This window comes from Anarhichas minor, unplaced genomic scaffold (assembly GCF_050575085.1).
Source record: "Anarhichas minor isolate MPS153535 unplaced genomic scaffold, ASM5057508v1 ptg000030l, whole genome shotgun sequence".
In the NCBI taxonomy this organism is placed as follows: Eukaryota; Metazoa; Chordata; class Actinopteri; order Perciformes; family Anarhichadidae; genus Anarhichas; species Anarhichas minor.
The window spans coordinates 10,517,466-10,536,030 of NW_027466476.1; the positions used below are offsets into that span (position 1 = coordinate 10,517,466).

The following is an 18,565-nucleotide window of genomic DNA, read 5'->3' on the forward strand; positions in this document are numbered from 1 at the left end:
TCAGATGAAGATGTAAAAAACACACTCTGTTTTCGGCAGTGCTTCAAAGCACATAACGTCCATCTCATATTGATCTGCACTTTATGTTGCCGCTGTAGGATATTACTGCTCAAGAGCTTTCATGTGACATTCTGAATATACGGCGAGTAATGATTAAACCACTTCAATACATTCATACCTGTTGTGTATATTGACTGACTGCACTGAGCTTATACTGATGATATGGATCGTTGACGTCCTGAAGCACATTAAGCCGTAACGAGTGGAAAGAAAAAGAGAAGCAGGATTTTGAAACGGCTCAAACGAAAATTGAAAGTCAGAAACTTTTCCCAGCATTTTAGGCTATGCACTAATTGTTAATTATAACTTACTCATTTTAGTAAGTTTACACAATGTAAAACTACACAATTGTCACAGTGAACTGTTTTGTTCTGGTACTTTATGATCACAGAACAACATTCTTCAGTCTGCACACTGACGAACTTTTACACAGTACCAGTTTGTGTCTCTCTTGTAATAACGCAACCTTTTAGAGACTCCTCTAACATTCTGGATGATAATACATTCTGTCTACTACGATATGATGAAATCTTGTGTGGATTAGGAGTCACAGTCTACAAATTATACAAAATTTTTCTTTTCAACCAATTGGTTAGAAAAGTCTTTGAGGATTCTGTAAATACCCTCAGAACATTTGTAGGCCATTTCTCAAACATCTGTAGGTATTTATCTTTTAGAGATACGGATGCTTATGAATGTTTTTAATCTAAATTGAATCGCTGATACGCGATGGGCACAAACTGAGGCCAACTCAAAACCTGCATAGATTAGTATGTACAGCATTATGGAAGTGAGACACAGTTTTATGCTAGCTAGCGCGAGGCTCGATGGCCAGAACGTTTATCGTGCCTTGGAAACATCGGCGGTGGCTATGGAGGAGGTTAACATCCAGAATTTAACCACTAAATATCAAACAAATCTGAAACTATTGGGACAGCCCTGATGAAGCTGCCAACGGTTCACAAGGTTTAAGACTGGATCTGTTAACCCCTCACATTGACAGATAATCTGGGCTGAACATCGATACCGACCAAAGGTCCAGACCAGATTTCTACACCCAATTATGATATGTAAAAGATGTTTTTGGTTTTTCTTATGGCACAAACACTTGGCCCTCAGTCTCTGATTAAACCTGCACCACTTCTTCTCATGTGATCTCCTTCCAAGGCCGTCTCTCAGAGCTTTTCACCGCTGTGTGACGCGCACCGACTTAACGTTGAATGCCTTTTTGCCTTTCAGATGAGCCGTGTAACGGGGACAAATCCATCTTCTGCCAAATGGAGGTGCTAGCGCGATACTGCTCTATTCCGGGCTACAATAAACTGTGCTGCGACTCGTGCAGCAAGCGCGGTGGAGCTCTGTCTCTGTTCTCGGAGGCGGCCGAGACCGAGGAGCACGTTCGCTTCGGATCGGCCTCCCAGCTGCTTGAGACGCTGACGGCTTCTGCGGCGGCCAACGCCACTCGCGGCGGCAAACGAGGCCCCGGCAAAGGCGACGTCGCGAGACACGCCGCCACCCCCGCCCTGCTGAAGAAAACCCCACCAAATATCACGGCGGCACCCCGGCGGGTCCCGCGACACATGGGCCTCACTGGCAGGAAACTGCCCGCTATGGCGCCATCTCCCCCAGAAGACTCCACAGAGGGTCAGAGGTCGAGCAGCTCGACAGATAGTCGGCGGCCTACAGCGTACTCTGAAGTGGAGAGATGAGAGCGAGGCCCTTCCCCTTCAGGACTCGTAATGTACAGCAGCTTCATCCTGAGTCTTCTCATGCCAGAAACACCACAGAGATACAAACCGAGAGAAAGAAAGAAAAGTGCTGGTTCACTTTGTTTTTTTTTGTTTTTTTTAGAAATTCCCTTCCCTTCCGCTCCTCATGTTGACTTTTAAAATGAAATCTCACAGGGAGCTCCCAGAGCATATTGTGACTCAAACAGCCGTGTTGCTTTGCTTTCATACATTTCATTGAGAGGAAAAAATAATACAATGCATTCAAACTAAAGGGGGCAAGTGGTCCGAAAACAAGTCAAATCCTTGTCAAATGAAAAGCTTAATGAATCACTTTATCAAATAGCTAAATGACAGGTAAATATAAAAAAATGGCATCTAATTAACTACACTGATTCTAAACATTTAACGGTAGATGTCACAAAGAAATTGTTGCCTAATTCCAACCAAACCTTTTGATCCCGACGCCTCTTGTAGCTTTCTTTGACGTCGCCTGCAGCGACAGGTGCAGTTGGGTGTCTGTATTTCCCCTCTGCTTGGTCTTTTCTCTGGCCTGGGGATTTAATGATTTAATAAGGTTCTGCAGAGCGTTGCAGCGGGCCTTCTGGCAAATCCTCAGCAGACGGCGAAATGTCAACAGGTGCAGTCATTATAGCCGATTCAATTTGGGAAAATGTATGCAGACTGCAGAGCTCGAACGCAGGATAGAAATAGACACAGGAATTGGTGCAGAAGTACACCGTTGCATTCACCGTGATGTTGTTCTTTATTTAAATCCCAGATGCTTTGAATTTGATTAACATTGCAAAACCACATGTTGCAGCTGATGAAACGCCTCGATGTCAAATTCCGTTGACTCTCACCTTTTGAGCTGGATGGGATGTTTGATTGGCTTTGAATTTGAAGCGGAAAATGATGGGCAAAAAGTTTGGAAGATCATCTCATGCAGCTGAAAATCCCCTTTTTTACTTGAACGTTACAAAATGCCATTTTTCTTGCCAAAAAGATGTAGGTGTGAAGCTTGACTTGCAAAGAATTAAACCTGTCCCAGTATTTGAGGAGTCAAAACACAACAAAAACACCAGACTTTATATGGCCGCTAATGGAAAGTGGCCAAACCAGTGAAAGCCGTTAGGAAAATGGTTTTAGTTGTATAGATTTTTATATATAACCAGCAATGTCTGTTAAATGGCGCTCTACAGGTTCTGTAGAAAATGGGTATTTATAAAGGTTCCTGTAAATACTGTACATGAAAATATCAGTATTATTTTAAGAAGCTGAGGATACTTTCAAAAACCATTTTAACCAATTATAATAAAATATATTATTCTAAATGTTTACAGTTTCAGCAGCGGTGTTAAATGGACTTTAATAATGCACCATCTCACTCTAAATGCTTGTTCTCTGGGGAATGTTTGAAGAAAATAGTTCCACATTTTAAGAAGTACGCTTCTTTGCTCTCTTGCCAGGAGTTAGATTTGAAGATTAATACCACTTTCACATCTGTACGCTAAATATGAAAGCCTCAGCCTGGAGACATTTAGCTTAGCTTAGCATAAAGACTGGAAGCAGGGGGAAACAGCTATCCTGGCTCTGTCCAAAGTACGCCCACCAAGCTCACTAAGTGATGTATAATATATCGTTAGTTTAATCCCTACAAAAAACGCAGTGTAAAAAACGACACAAAGATTTTGTTAGCTTTGGACAGAGCCAGGCTATCGGTTTAGCTAAGCTAAGCTAAACATCTCCCGGCTGTCATGTTTTAACATGCAGACATGAGAGTGGTTTCAATCTTCTCTAACTTTTGGAAAGAAAGTAAATAAGCTCATCTCCCAAAATGTTAAAACTATTCCTTAAGAAAGCATCTTATACATGTTAATTCACCCCAGACTTTACTTTACCTTTGTATGGTGCTAGCCATCCACCTTTTTAACTCTTTGCATTGCTCTCCTTGTGAAAGTTTTTGCTCAGAAAGGTTGACGTTGTTAAGTCAAAGGAGGGAACTAAGTAGGGAACGTTCCTAAAACTGTATGTTAAATACAGCCGGTGCTTGTTCAGCTTGAAAAAAAAAAAAAAAAAAGTGAAAATGTCACCATGCAACTGAAATGTATTTGGAAATTTCTACTTTGATGTGACCGTGAAAGTGCAAATGCTCATCTTGAAAATGCTGTTCAGTGTTGAATTTGCAGGTTCTTTCCTACAGTGACATTTACTGTTTGAATTTCAACTCACTTAAAGCTGCATTGAGCGTTTTCTGACCACTAGGGGGCAGAAAGACTCCCAAACAAACTCACAGTTGCATATTTACAGATCCAACATGAAAGAGAGCAACATGAGCGTCCCATTGAATCAAGTTTCTGTCCACTTGATGAATAGAAATCCAACATTCACTCTCCATTTAGCTCCATTTTGGTCTCTACTAACGCCTGAGGGAAATATATGATAATCTGTTAACGTCTTTAGCCTCTAAATGTTCCACTTTTCTAACCAGCTTGCCTATTTCAGCTCTCTGCAGTTTGGTGCTAACATACATGCAGCTGTTAGCTTTTAGCTGGGGGAGCTGACGAGAGCAAAGCAGATGTGCTAAAAGCAGTGCAGCGCTGCAGGTGTTTACTCTCGGGGGGTTCAGCGCCCTTTCACAGTACAAATTGGATTCGATTTTAAGATCAAAAAAACTCGCTTAATGGAGCTTTAAGCTCATCACATCCATTCAGTCTGAAGGTTTTATTGTACATTTTGTGTTTGCAGGAACAAAGCATCATTGTAAGCACAAGACGCTAAAAGGATTTTGTTATATTTTAATCATTTTTTTTTCCAAAGTATTTCCGAAATGGCTTTTTTTATGGTGGAAGAAGGTTCAGGAGAGAGAAAGCTATTTATTGAAGAAGAAGAAAATCCTCACAACCACCATGCATCTGACTGCAATAGCAAAGACACAGTTTTGTGTTTTCAGCAAAAAAATACAACTATTCACACTCACTCCTGTGTGCCAATGTATAGTACATGTATATAGCATTGAGTACATAAATATTTATTAAGAGTTAACGTTTTTACAGTGTGTGCAGTGCCAATACGCTGCAGCAGATAAACCATTGAATCACATTTATGAACATCTGTCATCCACATTTTCACTTTTGAAATGGATTTCTACTAAAAAACAAATACCAAAAAAAAACACGATAGGCTAGAAATTACATTGTTTTTTGCAAACAATTAGATGTAAATATACATGCTCAATCTTGAGATGTGTTACTTGTCAGAAAGCTGTCTTTTCACAGCTGTTTTGTAGAAGTTGTTAACAGAGCTGTTACATGACCAGACAAATGCTTTATTTGAAGCAATAAGACATGAATAGTTTAGCACCAGTAAACCAGTAAAGTGTTTCTTTTTATTCTGTTTGTAGATGTCAGTATTGTCTAACCATTTTACATTTCCCTCCCTTGTTCTTTTCACATCCTTTACTTGCTGCCTTTACAACATTGCTGCTAATGTTATACAGAGCTTGTGATGATAAATAGGATATAGTTGTAGATGTTACATTGACAATCCCTGAGCCTCAGACAGATATTACTGCAATGCATTCTCCATGTACTGTATTAATACCCCCTGTGCTAACCGTGCATTTTGCGTATTACCATTGTCATGACTGTCAGTCACTCTCTTCTCTATTCGCTTTTCCTATGTATTTGTGTAGATTGAAGTGTACACTACTGATGCTGTTTGTTGTAATGGGGAGCACATAGCAATAAAAGATATGATTAACTACTCGGATTTCTTGCTTTCAGGCTTTCTACATGAGTAATGCAGCATGAAAGAAAAAAATCTGCTCAATCAATTGATACCAACGTTACAAGACATAAGAGTTTGTGTAAAACGCAGCAGGCTGTTTTCTTTACTGACGACATTATGCCACTCAGTGACGTGATGACGCTATGCTCCTGATTCAGGCAGCGACCCCCGTTTTCTGCTAAGTGAAGCCAATGAGGAAGTGTCTTAAACTTGCATTCTCTATACTGACCATCAGGGGGCGCTAAAAGAGTCTGGTTGTGTAGAAGTCGATGAGAGAATGAGCCTACTTCTCCTTTGATTTATTACCTCAGTAAACTGCATCACGTGATGTGATTTACAACGCATGTCATTGGTCGGTGTGTTTCCTGGACCGCTGAACGAAAAGCTGCGCCGGTTAAAATAGAAGCGCTGTGTCAAAATTTAACAATTCTCAATTATCTGTCGGTTTTAGGTTCAGGTCCGGATACAATGGCGTCTGGACCACAGTCCGCCTATTAGTGACCTTGTAATTGACAGGTGGCTACCACGTCGTTGTCCTGTCTGGGAGTTTTCCGTGTTTTTGTCTTAGAACTTTAACCCTTTCAGAGTGTATTTTCAGTTCATGAAAGTTAACTGCTACCTTTGTGGTTATGTTAAATGTCTTATTCAGCATTTGGTTGTACTAAGCTCTACCCTGTCATTTCTGGTTGCAAAAAGACAAGATGGCGACGGCCAAAATTCCAAACTCGTGGCTTCAAAACAGCAGTCTGCAAACCAATGGGTGACGTCATAGTGACTATGTCCACTTCCTTGTATAATGGTCAGTAGCTTCATGTTTTTTCTAACCCTAACTCAGTGGTTTTGTTGCCTAAACCAAACCATCACCGTTTAACCACCCGGGAACCTTCAGCGTCAAGATGCTACGCTAACAGCTGCGGCCTCTGTTATTGTGTCCAGCTGCTGAAGATGACGAGTGGAGATGAGATCACGTTGAAACTCTAGCTCCATAAACAAACACGACATGAGAGTTGTATCGATATTGTCATCTCAGAAACAAGATTATTTTACAAAATACTGAATTAATTCTTTAAGTTAAAACACTAATTTAGTGAGCTCCAAACTAATGCTGAAGCTATGGGGTAGCTTACAGTACGTGCTCAAAGCAAAGGGGGGGTCTACTCTATTGCACAAGAGCTACTGAAAAACAGAACAAAACTTATCAAGTGTAATCATTTGAAGGATAAGGCTCAATACTTTACTTCCGTAGCTTGACTCTAATCCATTCACTCATACTTAATGTATTAAACAGCTCACATTGATTTTGTTTTTGAAAGGTTCAATAATCTCCTTAACCAGCTGGGAACTGTTGTCGTTAGAAAATGTGTCCTCAACTGGAGTGAGAAGTGAAAAGGGCAGATTAATACATTATATATTATATATACAATACTTTTGGAGCTTTAGTTTCCGGCAGCAGCACGGTACACGTGGGATGAACTCAAAATAAAGTGTGTGTGTTCACGGTGATGAAGGAACATGTCACTCAGTGCAACAGTGTAACTTATTGAAGTGTGTGTAATGGTTTTTGGATGGATCAAACATGCAGCTTCATGGCACAGAGGAATAAACTTTTTGGTCACAGTGACAATATGTCTTAAGCTTAATTCACACGACAGTTTGTGGAGCTCCCGACAAAAAGTGTGTGTGGACTGTTCCAAAGCAGAGAGACGAGAGGCTCGCTGGTGCCTCGCAGTCGCATTTCAGATATTTAGCATGCCATATCTGTTTGCTTAATATGTGTCACATTTGCAACGCCAATCAAAATTGTTATTGTGGCACCTTGGGTGTTCAGATTCTTGTATGAATAACATAAGACACAACAGAGTGACTGATCTCCATAACACATTATTATGTGAACACGTGCCGACAACAACAACAAGCATGACTACAACACGAGTGTGTTTTCGTGACAAAGCATAGTTTGGAGATCTCATCAGGGATCACAGATGAAGGGTCTTGTAGTGTGTGACCCCCCAAGTCGCCCGTTATGTAGTGTGAAAACCACAACGACCTCAAGACCCCCGATTACAAGACGAGTGGTGCAGTGTGAACTTTTCTTTTGTTGGATCAATTCATTGATTTTGGTCTTTTTATTTACTCGCAATAAGAAAAGAGCTGAATATTGCCGGCCGTATACTTTAAATAGAAAAGAGGAATGACAGATGTGCAGGAAATGTAAAGTAGAAAGTCTTAATTGTTTACTCGTGCTTGTGAAGATGACCTCCCTCGGATTTTCTGTTGACAACGTTATTAGTTTGTTTAATTGCTGCTCTTCACTTTGCTTGTTGTGGCTGCTGCAGCTGCTCGTGGTTACTCTACAAACTGCTTCCTGCTTTTACATGAGAGAGAAAAAACAATCATGAACGTGAAGGATCTCATGAAGTCATCACTACACTGTGGCCTTATCAATGTTTAGTCGCGTATGTCGGCAGTAGATAGCAGCGGAGCAGTCGATTCTTGTGAAAATGTCAAACATAATTGGTATTCTATATTCACTTGGAAGTGTGGACGACACCTGTGTAGTGACAGACTCTGAGCTAGTGCACCTTTCTGCTCTTCTTTCTTCTTGATTCACTGCCATGTCAGCTGCAGTTGATTAGGAATTTGTGTCAGTGCTCTCGACAGCAAAACATGTAATAGGTGTGCCGTACCGTTACAGACATCGAGGAGGTGAGCCCACTTTCTATTAAAGCTCTGCAGAGCTGGAACATTGCAACCTCTGACACACTAAATTAAATCTAAGCTGTATTAAAAAGAATAGTCCTTGGTGAGCTTTCTTCTGAATGATGGGGAAGTTGTCTTACTATGTCAGGGAGGAAGAGATTGATGACCAGCGGTAGAAGCGTTTCCTTGTTTTATACGAAAGGTTTCAGAGAGTTGACCTCGTTCCTGTAATGATTTCATGACAGGAAATCAGTCCCACTGGAGTTGCTTCATTAGCAAAGGAAGTCATCTTTTACAGTGTGAGTCTCTTACTTACTAATTAATGTATCGTGTAATTTTGTGCGAAAAAAAAAAAGATCCAAATGGAAAATGATTGTGGGTTAAACGTGAATAAGTTATTCAATGAAAAACATTCAAATCAAGGCGTATTACACATAATTATAATAATTTCCTCCCTGTCTTTCACAGTCTTCTGCTCCTAAATGAGTTTTGACATTTGCTGCGCTAATCACATCTGACTGATTAAGTTTGACTGATTTACAATCAACAATTACGGGCGGGAGGGCAGGAGGGCAGGAGGGCTTATTACCATTGAGACTCTCAAACATGGTTTGCACTTCATTCATTTCAGATAATGTTATAGGCCAGATTTATTGGTTAAAGTGAAAGGTTTTAATTATCTATCTATCACATGTGTAAATAAAAAATAAAATAATACGTGAAATTTCACAATCTTGTTTAGCAGTAGGCCTACATGTTAGATTTGAATTTCGTTCTTAAATTGACAATTAGGCCAAACAACAAAACGCAGCATCTGCACAGCATGATTCAAATTCTGGTTATTATAAATCTGAAAGCAGCAACAAAAGCTCAATGTGCCTGTACACTGGAGAGCAGCGAGTATCTCCCTGGTATTAATATCCTTCTACATGTAATGAAATTGCTTGTAACAAAAACAACAAATCCAGCAGAGGATTAGTCTGGTGCTATTTCGACCTTTTAATAGGGATCTAGATTATGTCCAACAACAATGTTAATATTCCAATCCACACACCTTACTGGTTAGCTGCATTGCTGCAAATTCTATTTTGACTCGGCTCAATGGGATTAGCTGCCAAATGGATTTCTATAAGACACAAGTATATGTGCTCAGCACATGTGGTGCATATTTCCTGAGACGCTGAGGAAGTGGGAGCAAAACCTCTCCACGGATAATAATAAAATCCCTGAAGAAGTACCACAACTGGAGACATCAGTGCATGTAAGCCTCTGAGCTTTCTTGAGAAATCGGATGAGACAGATGAACCACAAACACAGAGAAAAGGAAGAAAGTAGGACGTACGGCCGGAGGACGACGTACTGCCTGTCCCTGCCAGAGTGGCCATGTTGTGTGACAAGATGAGGAAAAGACAGGAAATAATAGGGAGTTTTGAAAGTGAATTACTCTGGCAGGGGTCTGACTGAGCTAAACAACACATTCATCTTACAAAAATGGCCCTTTTCCCCTTTTCGTATTCTTCCTTTTGGTGTAATTATGTCTCATGAGGAGCAACCAGCAAAGCAATGAATGCATACTCTCATTGTGTTCCCCATGGCGCTCAGAGCTCAGGCGTCTGACACTGAGCCAGAAGCCTGTGCATGACTGATGGGGGGGGGGGGGGGGGGGGGTGTTATCTTCTGAGCTGACACACTACTTTACACTTGGGTGGCTGCTTTTGGCAACGATGCAGAAACGTGACGTGAGCCCACTGTAGAAAAAGCCACCAGCATGTTTGTCTTGACTCTTGACATCAAAGCGTGTTAGCACCAGATGCTTAGATCTTTTCTTCTTCTTCTTCTTATGTGTGTCAGATGGACCCGTCGGCTGCAGTCGCCTTCAGTAAAGAAGTCTAGATTGCGCCTGTCTGCCTGCTTGTTCATCTGCTTGCGTCCCTTGTTTATTCTCACCCTCATCCAGCCTGGAGTACCATCCACCACCGGTCCCCCCTTGCTTCCATAGTTTAACTTTATCACTTCAGTTACCTCTTCTCAGTGTGATCATAACAGAGTGATCTGGACAAACGTGGACACTCACCCTCCCTGAACCGGGCCCAGAGTTGGTCTTCCCCTTGGCCACCTTCCACTGGGGTCCCATCTCTGTGGTCAAACCTATGTCGCCGAATTTGAGAGCGGCTCCCCCCTTCTGCCCGGCCTCCTGCCCGTCCTCACGAACTGATCCGTCTTTGTCCCCAGGCATCCTGGCGCTCGTCCAGGGCTGCTCGCTCCTTTGATCCTGTCCCCTGGCTATGCTTCAGCTCATTTGTCTCTTGCGTCTCCTTCTTCCTTCGCGTGTCCCAGTGTTCCCCACTCCTTTTGTCTTCCATGTGCCCGGCTTACCTCTGTGTTTGTGTGAGTCTCACCCTGTCCGGCCGTAAACCTGGGCCCAATCTCCCTACACACCTGCCATCTATTTTGAAAACGGAATTCGAGGCCCTTTAAACATAGACGAACTTTGTGTTCAGAATGTCAATCTGCAGGCTGAATCGGTACAAACAATTATTCATTCCATCCTCCATAAAGATATTAAATACCAACTAAAATAGCAGTATTATACAATATGATTTTATTGGAGACTAATAAGCTGTGAGTTTAATATGTATTATCTAGGTTGATCACACCTGGTTTTATTATTCAAAACTATTCCATTTTTTTATTTTTAAAGTCGAAATGTGTCTTTAAGCATGTTTATGCACGAGTGTATGTATGATCTATGTTCTATGCGTTCATGTGGATTGTGACACTGGCAAGTGTATTGTGTGACGCTTGGACCCCAAGACAAATTTCCCTGCGGAAACAATAAAGTATATCTCATCTCATCTCATCTCATCTCATCTCATCTAACTCAGCTCATCACCTCTCTGTGCTCTACTCACACCTGTCAGATATCTATTCAAGTCCACAGTTCATAAACCCTGGCTTTCCTCCCAGTCAGCGCCAGATTATTGTCTCAGCCACCGTGGATCAAGCCTGTCTGCTTTCCCCGTCCGGCCTGGTCTGCCACCCAGCACCGTCTTCCTTGGTTCCATAATTAAACCTTATCACTTCACCTCCCTCTTGTCAGAGTCCTGCATTCAGGTCCTCCCTCACTGATCATAACAGCGCTCGAGTGTTCCCCTTTACAATTGCAACTGCAGATCATTTAAGTGGAGTCATTGCTGCAATTGAATCCGAACACATTTAGTGTGAACAAACATTAACATGCTTCTCAGAAACGACTCTGTGACAAATGACTCAATGACTCTATTAAGTACTGTATTAACGATGTCATGAAACTCATTTAAGATAGTGGCTGGAAATAACCGTGTAGGATTTTGTACGCACACATGCGCCAACATGTGCACACATGCATTATTCAACTGCCAGTTATAAACTAGCAAAAAAACAACAACATTAATCTTCATCCAAAGAGGTATAATGATGAAATCCATCTTGTTATAGCCAAGCTGTGAAGAGATAGAGGAACAATATGAGAGATCATAAACACTAATAGTACTAATAACAGCAGTAGCAGTAGCAGTAACTGCATTATTAGTAAAAATATATATATAATGCAGGAAACAAGAGAACATAAAGTTGAGACAGAAATGATGAATAACTCTCGGACGCTTTCATTTTGTCAAATTAGCTCTTGGAGACAAAATGGTTGGAGACCCCTGGTTCACGGTGTGTTTTGGATCGGGTTATTGATTGCCAATTATTATATTGAGACCATCAACCACACCATTCTTCCCTCCCACCTTGAATCCTTTTCAATCACGTTCACTGCTACGCCGATGACATCCAGCTCTATATTTCCCCTAATCTATCACCAATACGACTCAATCCACCCTGTCCACCTACCTCACTGAATGTAAGTCATGAATGCAATCTTACCCAAATTTGCACCAAAACCACTCACCATAATAACTCTGTCTCTATGATCTCTGTTTTAATAACTTTTGCAGAAAACAGTGTGTTTTTGTAATATCCCATTACTTACGTCCAAACGTTGCTTGAGAAAATAGGTTTTTATGTCACTCTGGATTACTTAATTTCAGCCTCACCTTAAACGAATCAAAAAAGCATTTAGCACATGTCGAGGTGCTAACGTGTTGCCTGATTTGAAAAGCGAGAGCAGCAGAGAGTGTTAGAACGTTGTCGCAGGTGCTCAGGGCTTCACATCACACACCTGAAACCAGGGACACATGCAAGAGCTGCGTCTTTACGTAGAAAAGGATTTTACAGGTTCCTTCACGGTTAATGTGGTAACTGTGTATGCATCCAGTCAGGAAAGGGATTTTCCTAATAACTGATATTGTGGCGTGCAGGGCATAAAGCAGCAGTCCATCCCAGTGGCAGGCGGCCAAGTGTTACTTGGCCCGTGTGAACATTTGCATGACAGTGTCTCCAATTGTGTGAGCTCCTCCGCATGAGGAGCGAGCTCGCCAAAAAGGGTTTTTTTCTTCTTCTCTTTTGTCAAACTCTTGGCGGAACAATGATCGTTTCGTTTCTTATGTGACTGATGACTGTTTGTCCTTTGTGAGCGCAGAGAACAGACTGACAGCTCCTTTCTGTTCTGCATGTGGAATTTGATGTGGGAGAGGGGCCAACTTCTCCCTAAAGCAGCCAAATGTTTGTGATTCTCTGTTTCTGTAAGTCCAAAGAGCAACAGAGTGATGCAGGAATGAGTCCTAAAACCTAGAAATGAGTTCGCGTTTTTAGCACTTTAGGTCCCTTGTGTCAAAGTCAATGGGTTTTTGAATGTTTTTTTGGTTTGATGCCTGAAATAAGGTCTGTGGTCAACACAAGTTTAGGAGAACGTTTTCTTCAATGACATAAAATACGTCAATAAATACCCAACTTAAGAATTTAGAAGCTTTTGTCATGTCTCAAAGAAGGCGGTTGCTTACAAGTGGCTGTATGAGTCCACTTAAACGTTATCACCAGTCCGCCTTTAGCTTCGTGGTGGAGACACGGAGCCATGTCACCGTGGTGTAGTTCTTTTGTAGCCTAACGTTAGCTTTTTAACTTCTGAAGGTGTGGACTTTTGGGATGACCATGCCAATGAGAGTGATGTACGTTCTCACCTGATGACAGGCCCTTTAAAACAAAGACGGACTTTGACAATCTAAATTGAAAAAAAAACACACACACAGACAGATTGAGCTCACCAAGCTTTCGCTCTCAATGTGAGATCCCATACCCGCACACCACAGGACGCCTTTGGGACTCTGCAGGTGTTGGTTGATAATACAAAGAAAACAAATACAAGCTCAGGTGCATTTCTGACTGAATCACAGGGAATAAGGTGACATCTATAAACCATTTGGCAACGACTTCTGACATCGAGCAGCAGTGACCACGTGGGCAGAGATATTCATTTCTCCACAGAGAGTAGCAACACGGGACATGTTCATTTTTCATATATCCTCATGGACATTTTATTGTAGCAGGCAGGTTTGTTGTCATTCTGTGTGAGGTCACACATTACATTCAGGGAGATCAATGAGGGGAACCAGTAACGAGGAAAAGAGAAAAAGAGGTTTGGCGTATGAAAATGAATTACAGCTCTTCATTACGAGCTAAATCCCAGAATCCTCAAAAAAAAAAAGAAAAAATGAGGGGAAGTTGTCTCCCGTTGACTCTCGGTGCTCTTTGGGAGTAAACTGCGGTCTCCCATAGTTCACCTCCCTGTGGTTTGGTGGTTTGGAACACTGCAGATGGTTACAACATGCTGCATGCTGACCTCTTCGCTGCACTTAAGTTGTTCCAGGGCTGAATTTAGTCGAGAGTCTCGCTTCACCCTTTCCATCTCAATTGAAGGATGGCTTCTTTTGCTTGCTGGAGCCTCGTCATTCCCTCCTGAGTGATTTCGAGGTTACTTGATGGGGGCACAAAATCCAACGTGTCCTCATTATGCGACAATACTCTCCAAACTTTATCTTCTACTGCAGTCTGACTTAGGCAAATGAAGTGCGTATCTTCCAAATTTATAATCTTTTTAGTCTGATATTCCCTCTTTTTGTTTGTGTGTCCTTGCTGAGCTCCAGTGGAGGGATGGTGACACAAACTAGAAACACTACGACAGCTATTTGCTTTGTCTAACTCAGACTGTTAAAGCCTTAGAGCGGTGGGTTCCCTGTGGAGGTTTTGTTTTAACACTATTAACGATATGGAGCAACGTTTTTATGAGTGGATTGAGCACGAAGCTCCAGATGTTTGTGTTTTTGTGAACCTGGTCAATAAACTAGCAGGAAGGTTCTACCTTAGCTTTCTGGTGTAGTGTTGTTAGCTGCTGCTGTGTGAGCCTGACTTCGTTGAGTAATAACTGTTTATAACATCATGTGATATCACTGAAGCATGCATACTTACATAGCTCGTGTTGTGCTGAAGAAGATATCAATTATTGTGCCTTACAGTGCTGAATTTATACACATGTTTCTATATTAATAGAGTCGGGGCTCCGGTAGTGGAAAAACATTCTGCACTCTCCAGGGTGTTCATTTATAGAGTTGAATGGTAGTAGGTCTTGCAGAGCTTCTGTTTTGAACCTGTTGTATTATACAGATGTTTCCACCTGTCCATGTTCAGCAAGGGACTCTGTGGAAGCATTGTGCAGTTTTGTGCATTGGTTGTCGGTTGGATGTCCATTTGTGAGGTTTCATTCTTGATTTTGTGTCTTTTAATCTAGACTGTTTTTATTTGATGGCTTGAAACTGAATGCGTGTTGTTACTCCTTCTTGGTGAACAGAAACAAATAACCTCGTACCAACAAGTAAATGTGAGTGGGATCGGCTGTTCCTAATTGGGAGGTAAATAAATATAAAAGAAACCAATTTAGCAATGGAAATTATAGGAATTAGTCTCAATTATTCTCTAGATGAAGCTGAAAGTGGTGAGTTTTCAGTCTTTGTCCACTGAAGCTGATTGATTGTTGGTATTGCCCCACACTCCTCCCACAGAACCTCTATCTCACACATTGTGTTGAATTGTAGCACAAGAGTCTCTTGTTCCCTGTTCCAAATACAGTTTGCCACCTGCACTCTGCACAACATGTCATTTATTTAGAAAGTCTACCAGCAGTCAATCTGCTACGACACGTACAACACCCCAGCAGTTAGTCAGGTAAGTTATTTCCTGCATGTCTATGGAGGGTTAGGTTTGTAAGTGCTCTGTTAGCAAAAGGTTTCATCATTTACAGGATGCCTAAATGGACTGTGCACAAAAAACACACCAGCTCCTGCAGTTTTCTGAAATCATGAATTTTGAGAAAAACACCTTTTGCAACAGTTTGCAACAGTTGCATGATATCTCCGGGCATGTGGATGCCGTCCATCCCTGTTTGAGGAACACACATACAAGTCTCTTAATATTTCATCATTTGGTGTCAACACTTTGGTGTCGAGCAGCATTAAGCTGCTAGTGGGTGCTTGAGTGGTTCAGCACACGTTACTCCTCATCCCAGGGTCATTGCTAATGAGCTACAAATCAGTGCATTAGAAATATCTATTAGGAGAACAACTCATTGCTGTTGACAGTTTGCGTTTGCCATTGTCAAAATTCCCCTAATCACACTGTTGTTAAGAGAATGACTCGAAAAGGGCGAGAAAGAGAGAGCAAGCTGACAAATGTGGAACGTAGAAGATTAATGGACCGACAGAGAGAAACAGAATAAACATAACAGTCTGTGTATGAAAAATACAAATGCAGCTGCTTAACTGTATATGGACCCTGAAAGGGATGTGGAGGGAAGAAGAAAAATCAAAAGTAAAAGAAAAGAAAGAAAACAAAACATACTTTGACCCAAAATTGCTACCAATGGCTGTGCCGTCAGTGTATGAATGGGTGTGAATGACACGTAGTGTTAAAGCGCTGTGAGTGGTCCAATTAAAAAGCCAGTGCAAACCCCAGTGCCACTGGCCTGATCCCGTCTACTGTAGCTGTCTACTTCTAAAAGGTACCAAGTCCTTTTCAAGTAAATCTGTAGTATAAATAGGTCAGGCTTAGTATAATTATAGGGAAGATGAAGGAAGAAATCTGTTCCGTTCCTGTTCTTAGTCTCTTTTATTTAGTGTGTACACATTTATTTTGATCTAATTTAGTTATTTCCTGTATTTTAAAAATATTTTCTTTCTCTTTTTCTTTTACTTATTTTTTAAACTGTTCCAATCTCAATATATCTTTTACATCATCTGTTTTGTAAACGCAAATTAATATGATTTGACAATTCTTTCATATAAATGGAAATGAGCATTGGACAGCAATATACTCAAAGTATATTTGAAATAGTATAATTACAGACTTGTCAGCTGTCGTTTTAATAGATTTGCCGATTCTATTGTAAGTAAGTTTGATATGAAGAATTACCTTGTATGCCGCTAGCATTGCTCAATGTTATAAAAAAAGATTCACAAAAGAAGTACAATAGATTTCAAGAATTGATTTGAATAATTTGATTTGAATTATAATTATTTTGAATAATACTGTCTGCCGCCTGGCAAGTATAGAGATGGCGTCGGTAGAATTCAAGCAGCAAAAGGGATTTAAAAATTATACAATCATCTGTGTTTCAATGCTCTTAGTCCTCACATGTGAAGTGGACGAGCCCTCCCACCAGATGACCGATTGTGAACATTGTGACAAACTCTCTCATACAAAAGAGCTCGATCAGATGCTGTACAGGACCTGCTGTCATCCAGTGACGAGCGTTGTCACAGTCCATTGTACTTGCACACAGTCACGGACAAATTAAATACGTGTTAAAACTACCATTTGACATTTTCATTTATTTTTTTACCTTCAAGACTAGTTAGAACATGTCAATGTGGCTCTCCGTGACTGGATTCTCGAGAAGGCAAATTGGTCCTAATGTCGGTCCTTCTCAAGTCACAGTGGAGAAAGCCAAGTGGAGTGCTTCAGGCCAGTAAGAAAGTGGCACTAATTACAGAAGGGTATTTGTGAGGGTCAGGAGAATTGCAGCACAAGGTTTGCTCCATTTGAGGACCGCAGGCTGCAATTAGGCTAAGACGTGCTGTGCCCGTTCTCCAGTTCTTGGGAATAACTTTTAGTTATTGACTTATAACGATTTGTGGAACTAGAGTTGTTCCTGTACCGATACCTGTATCAGAGATACAGCCTAAATTGGTGAGTATGTTTCTCTATTCATCAGTCCGATATAACAACAAAGCGAACTGCATGATTCTTTTTTTTTTTTTTTAAATCATATGCCCTCTCATCGCAGCTCAGGTCTTCTCGTTAGCTATTTTTTATTTATTTTTTTACCGTTTGCTATGCCGAAAAATGTTTCCAAAACACTGATGTTGAGCATAACAATGATCCGTTATTCACTGTTCAGCATCCCCTTGCAGTATCTGCAGGCATGGCTGGGCTAGATCTGCTCATCCAGCACGATTAGCTGCTGCCTCTCCGGGTCCTCCATCTGTCCCGGCACTCTTCCCCCGGGGTAGGCTGGTTGGCTCGTGGCAGCAGCCTCTCTCTCTCTCTCCTCCACAGCACTGTGGTTTGGTTTAAGTAGCGCTGACGAATGGCTGACTCTCATGAAATGTGGTCAGACGTGCTGTTTTGGATGAAGTGGCTTCATGCAGACGTATTTTGCCTCCGCTGTTTTGTGCTTATAACTAATTGGCTGTGGTCACCTTCTACTCTAGGTTCTTAACAGTCTCAGAAAGAGGGATGTGTTGACGATGAGCCAACAAAAAGAAGCCCCCCCCCAACAGTTTTTATTTTCCATTTGATTGCACAGCCACTCCAAGGTCAGCCTGAGGAAAAGGTAATTAACAGCGTGTTAATTTGGTGCATTGCCTTTGTTTAATGCCAAGTCATGTTTAAACCTGTAGGGCTGCAGTCATTAGCTATATTAATTAACCACTCTTGTTATTTAGACTATCTAGCCCAACAGTAAAAATAAACAGATAGAAATACAACCAACGATATAACATTGAGTACAGACATTCATGGCCCACTTAATGTTAATTTGTCCCATTCTCTTTAATGTTTCCAGTTAACACTTAAGCCCACAGTGGCCCATTCTAGTCTTTTTTAGGGGGGGACGGGGGTCTTTAGGGGGAGATAGCAGTTCAGCAGTATATACAACATAGAAGTGGTGTCATCTCAAAGCTAGGAACTCCTGAAGATGAATTAGAGATGCAGCACAGCACTGTGTGTCAAGTTGTTCTAGTCATAAATCATACATAAAAATGAATGAATGAATTAAAATAAATTGTGAAAGTGTAAAAGGGCTTTGGAACATG

The 18,565-nt window shown here is 41.3% G+C and overlaps 1 protein-coding gene across 1 annotated transcript in view; it reads left to right on the plus strand.

Annotated features, from left to right (window-relative positions):
- Positions 1 to 5,552, plus strand: part of adamts3 (ADAM metallopeptidase with thrombospondin type 1 motif, 3) — a 115,578-nt gene extending 110,026 nt beyond the window's left edge. The window contains exon 23 of the mRNA XM_076104702.1: positions 1,300 to 5,552. Coding sequence (XP_075960817.1) covers positions 1,300 to 1,769 — 470 coding nt within the window. The 3' untranslated portion in view covers positions 1,770 to 5,552. The remainder of the gene's footprint in view (positions 1 to 1,299) is intronic.
- Positions 5,553 to 18,565: the final 13,013 nt, after the last annotated feature.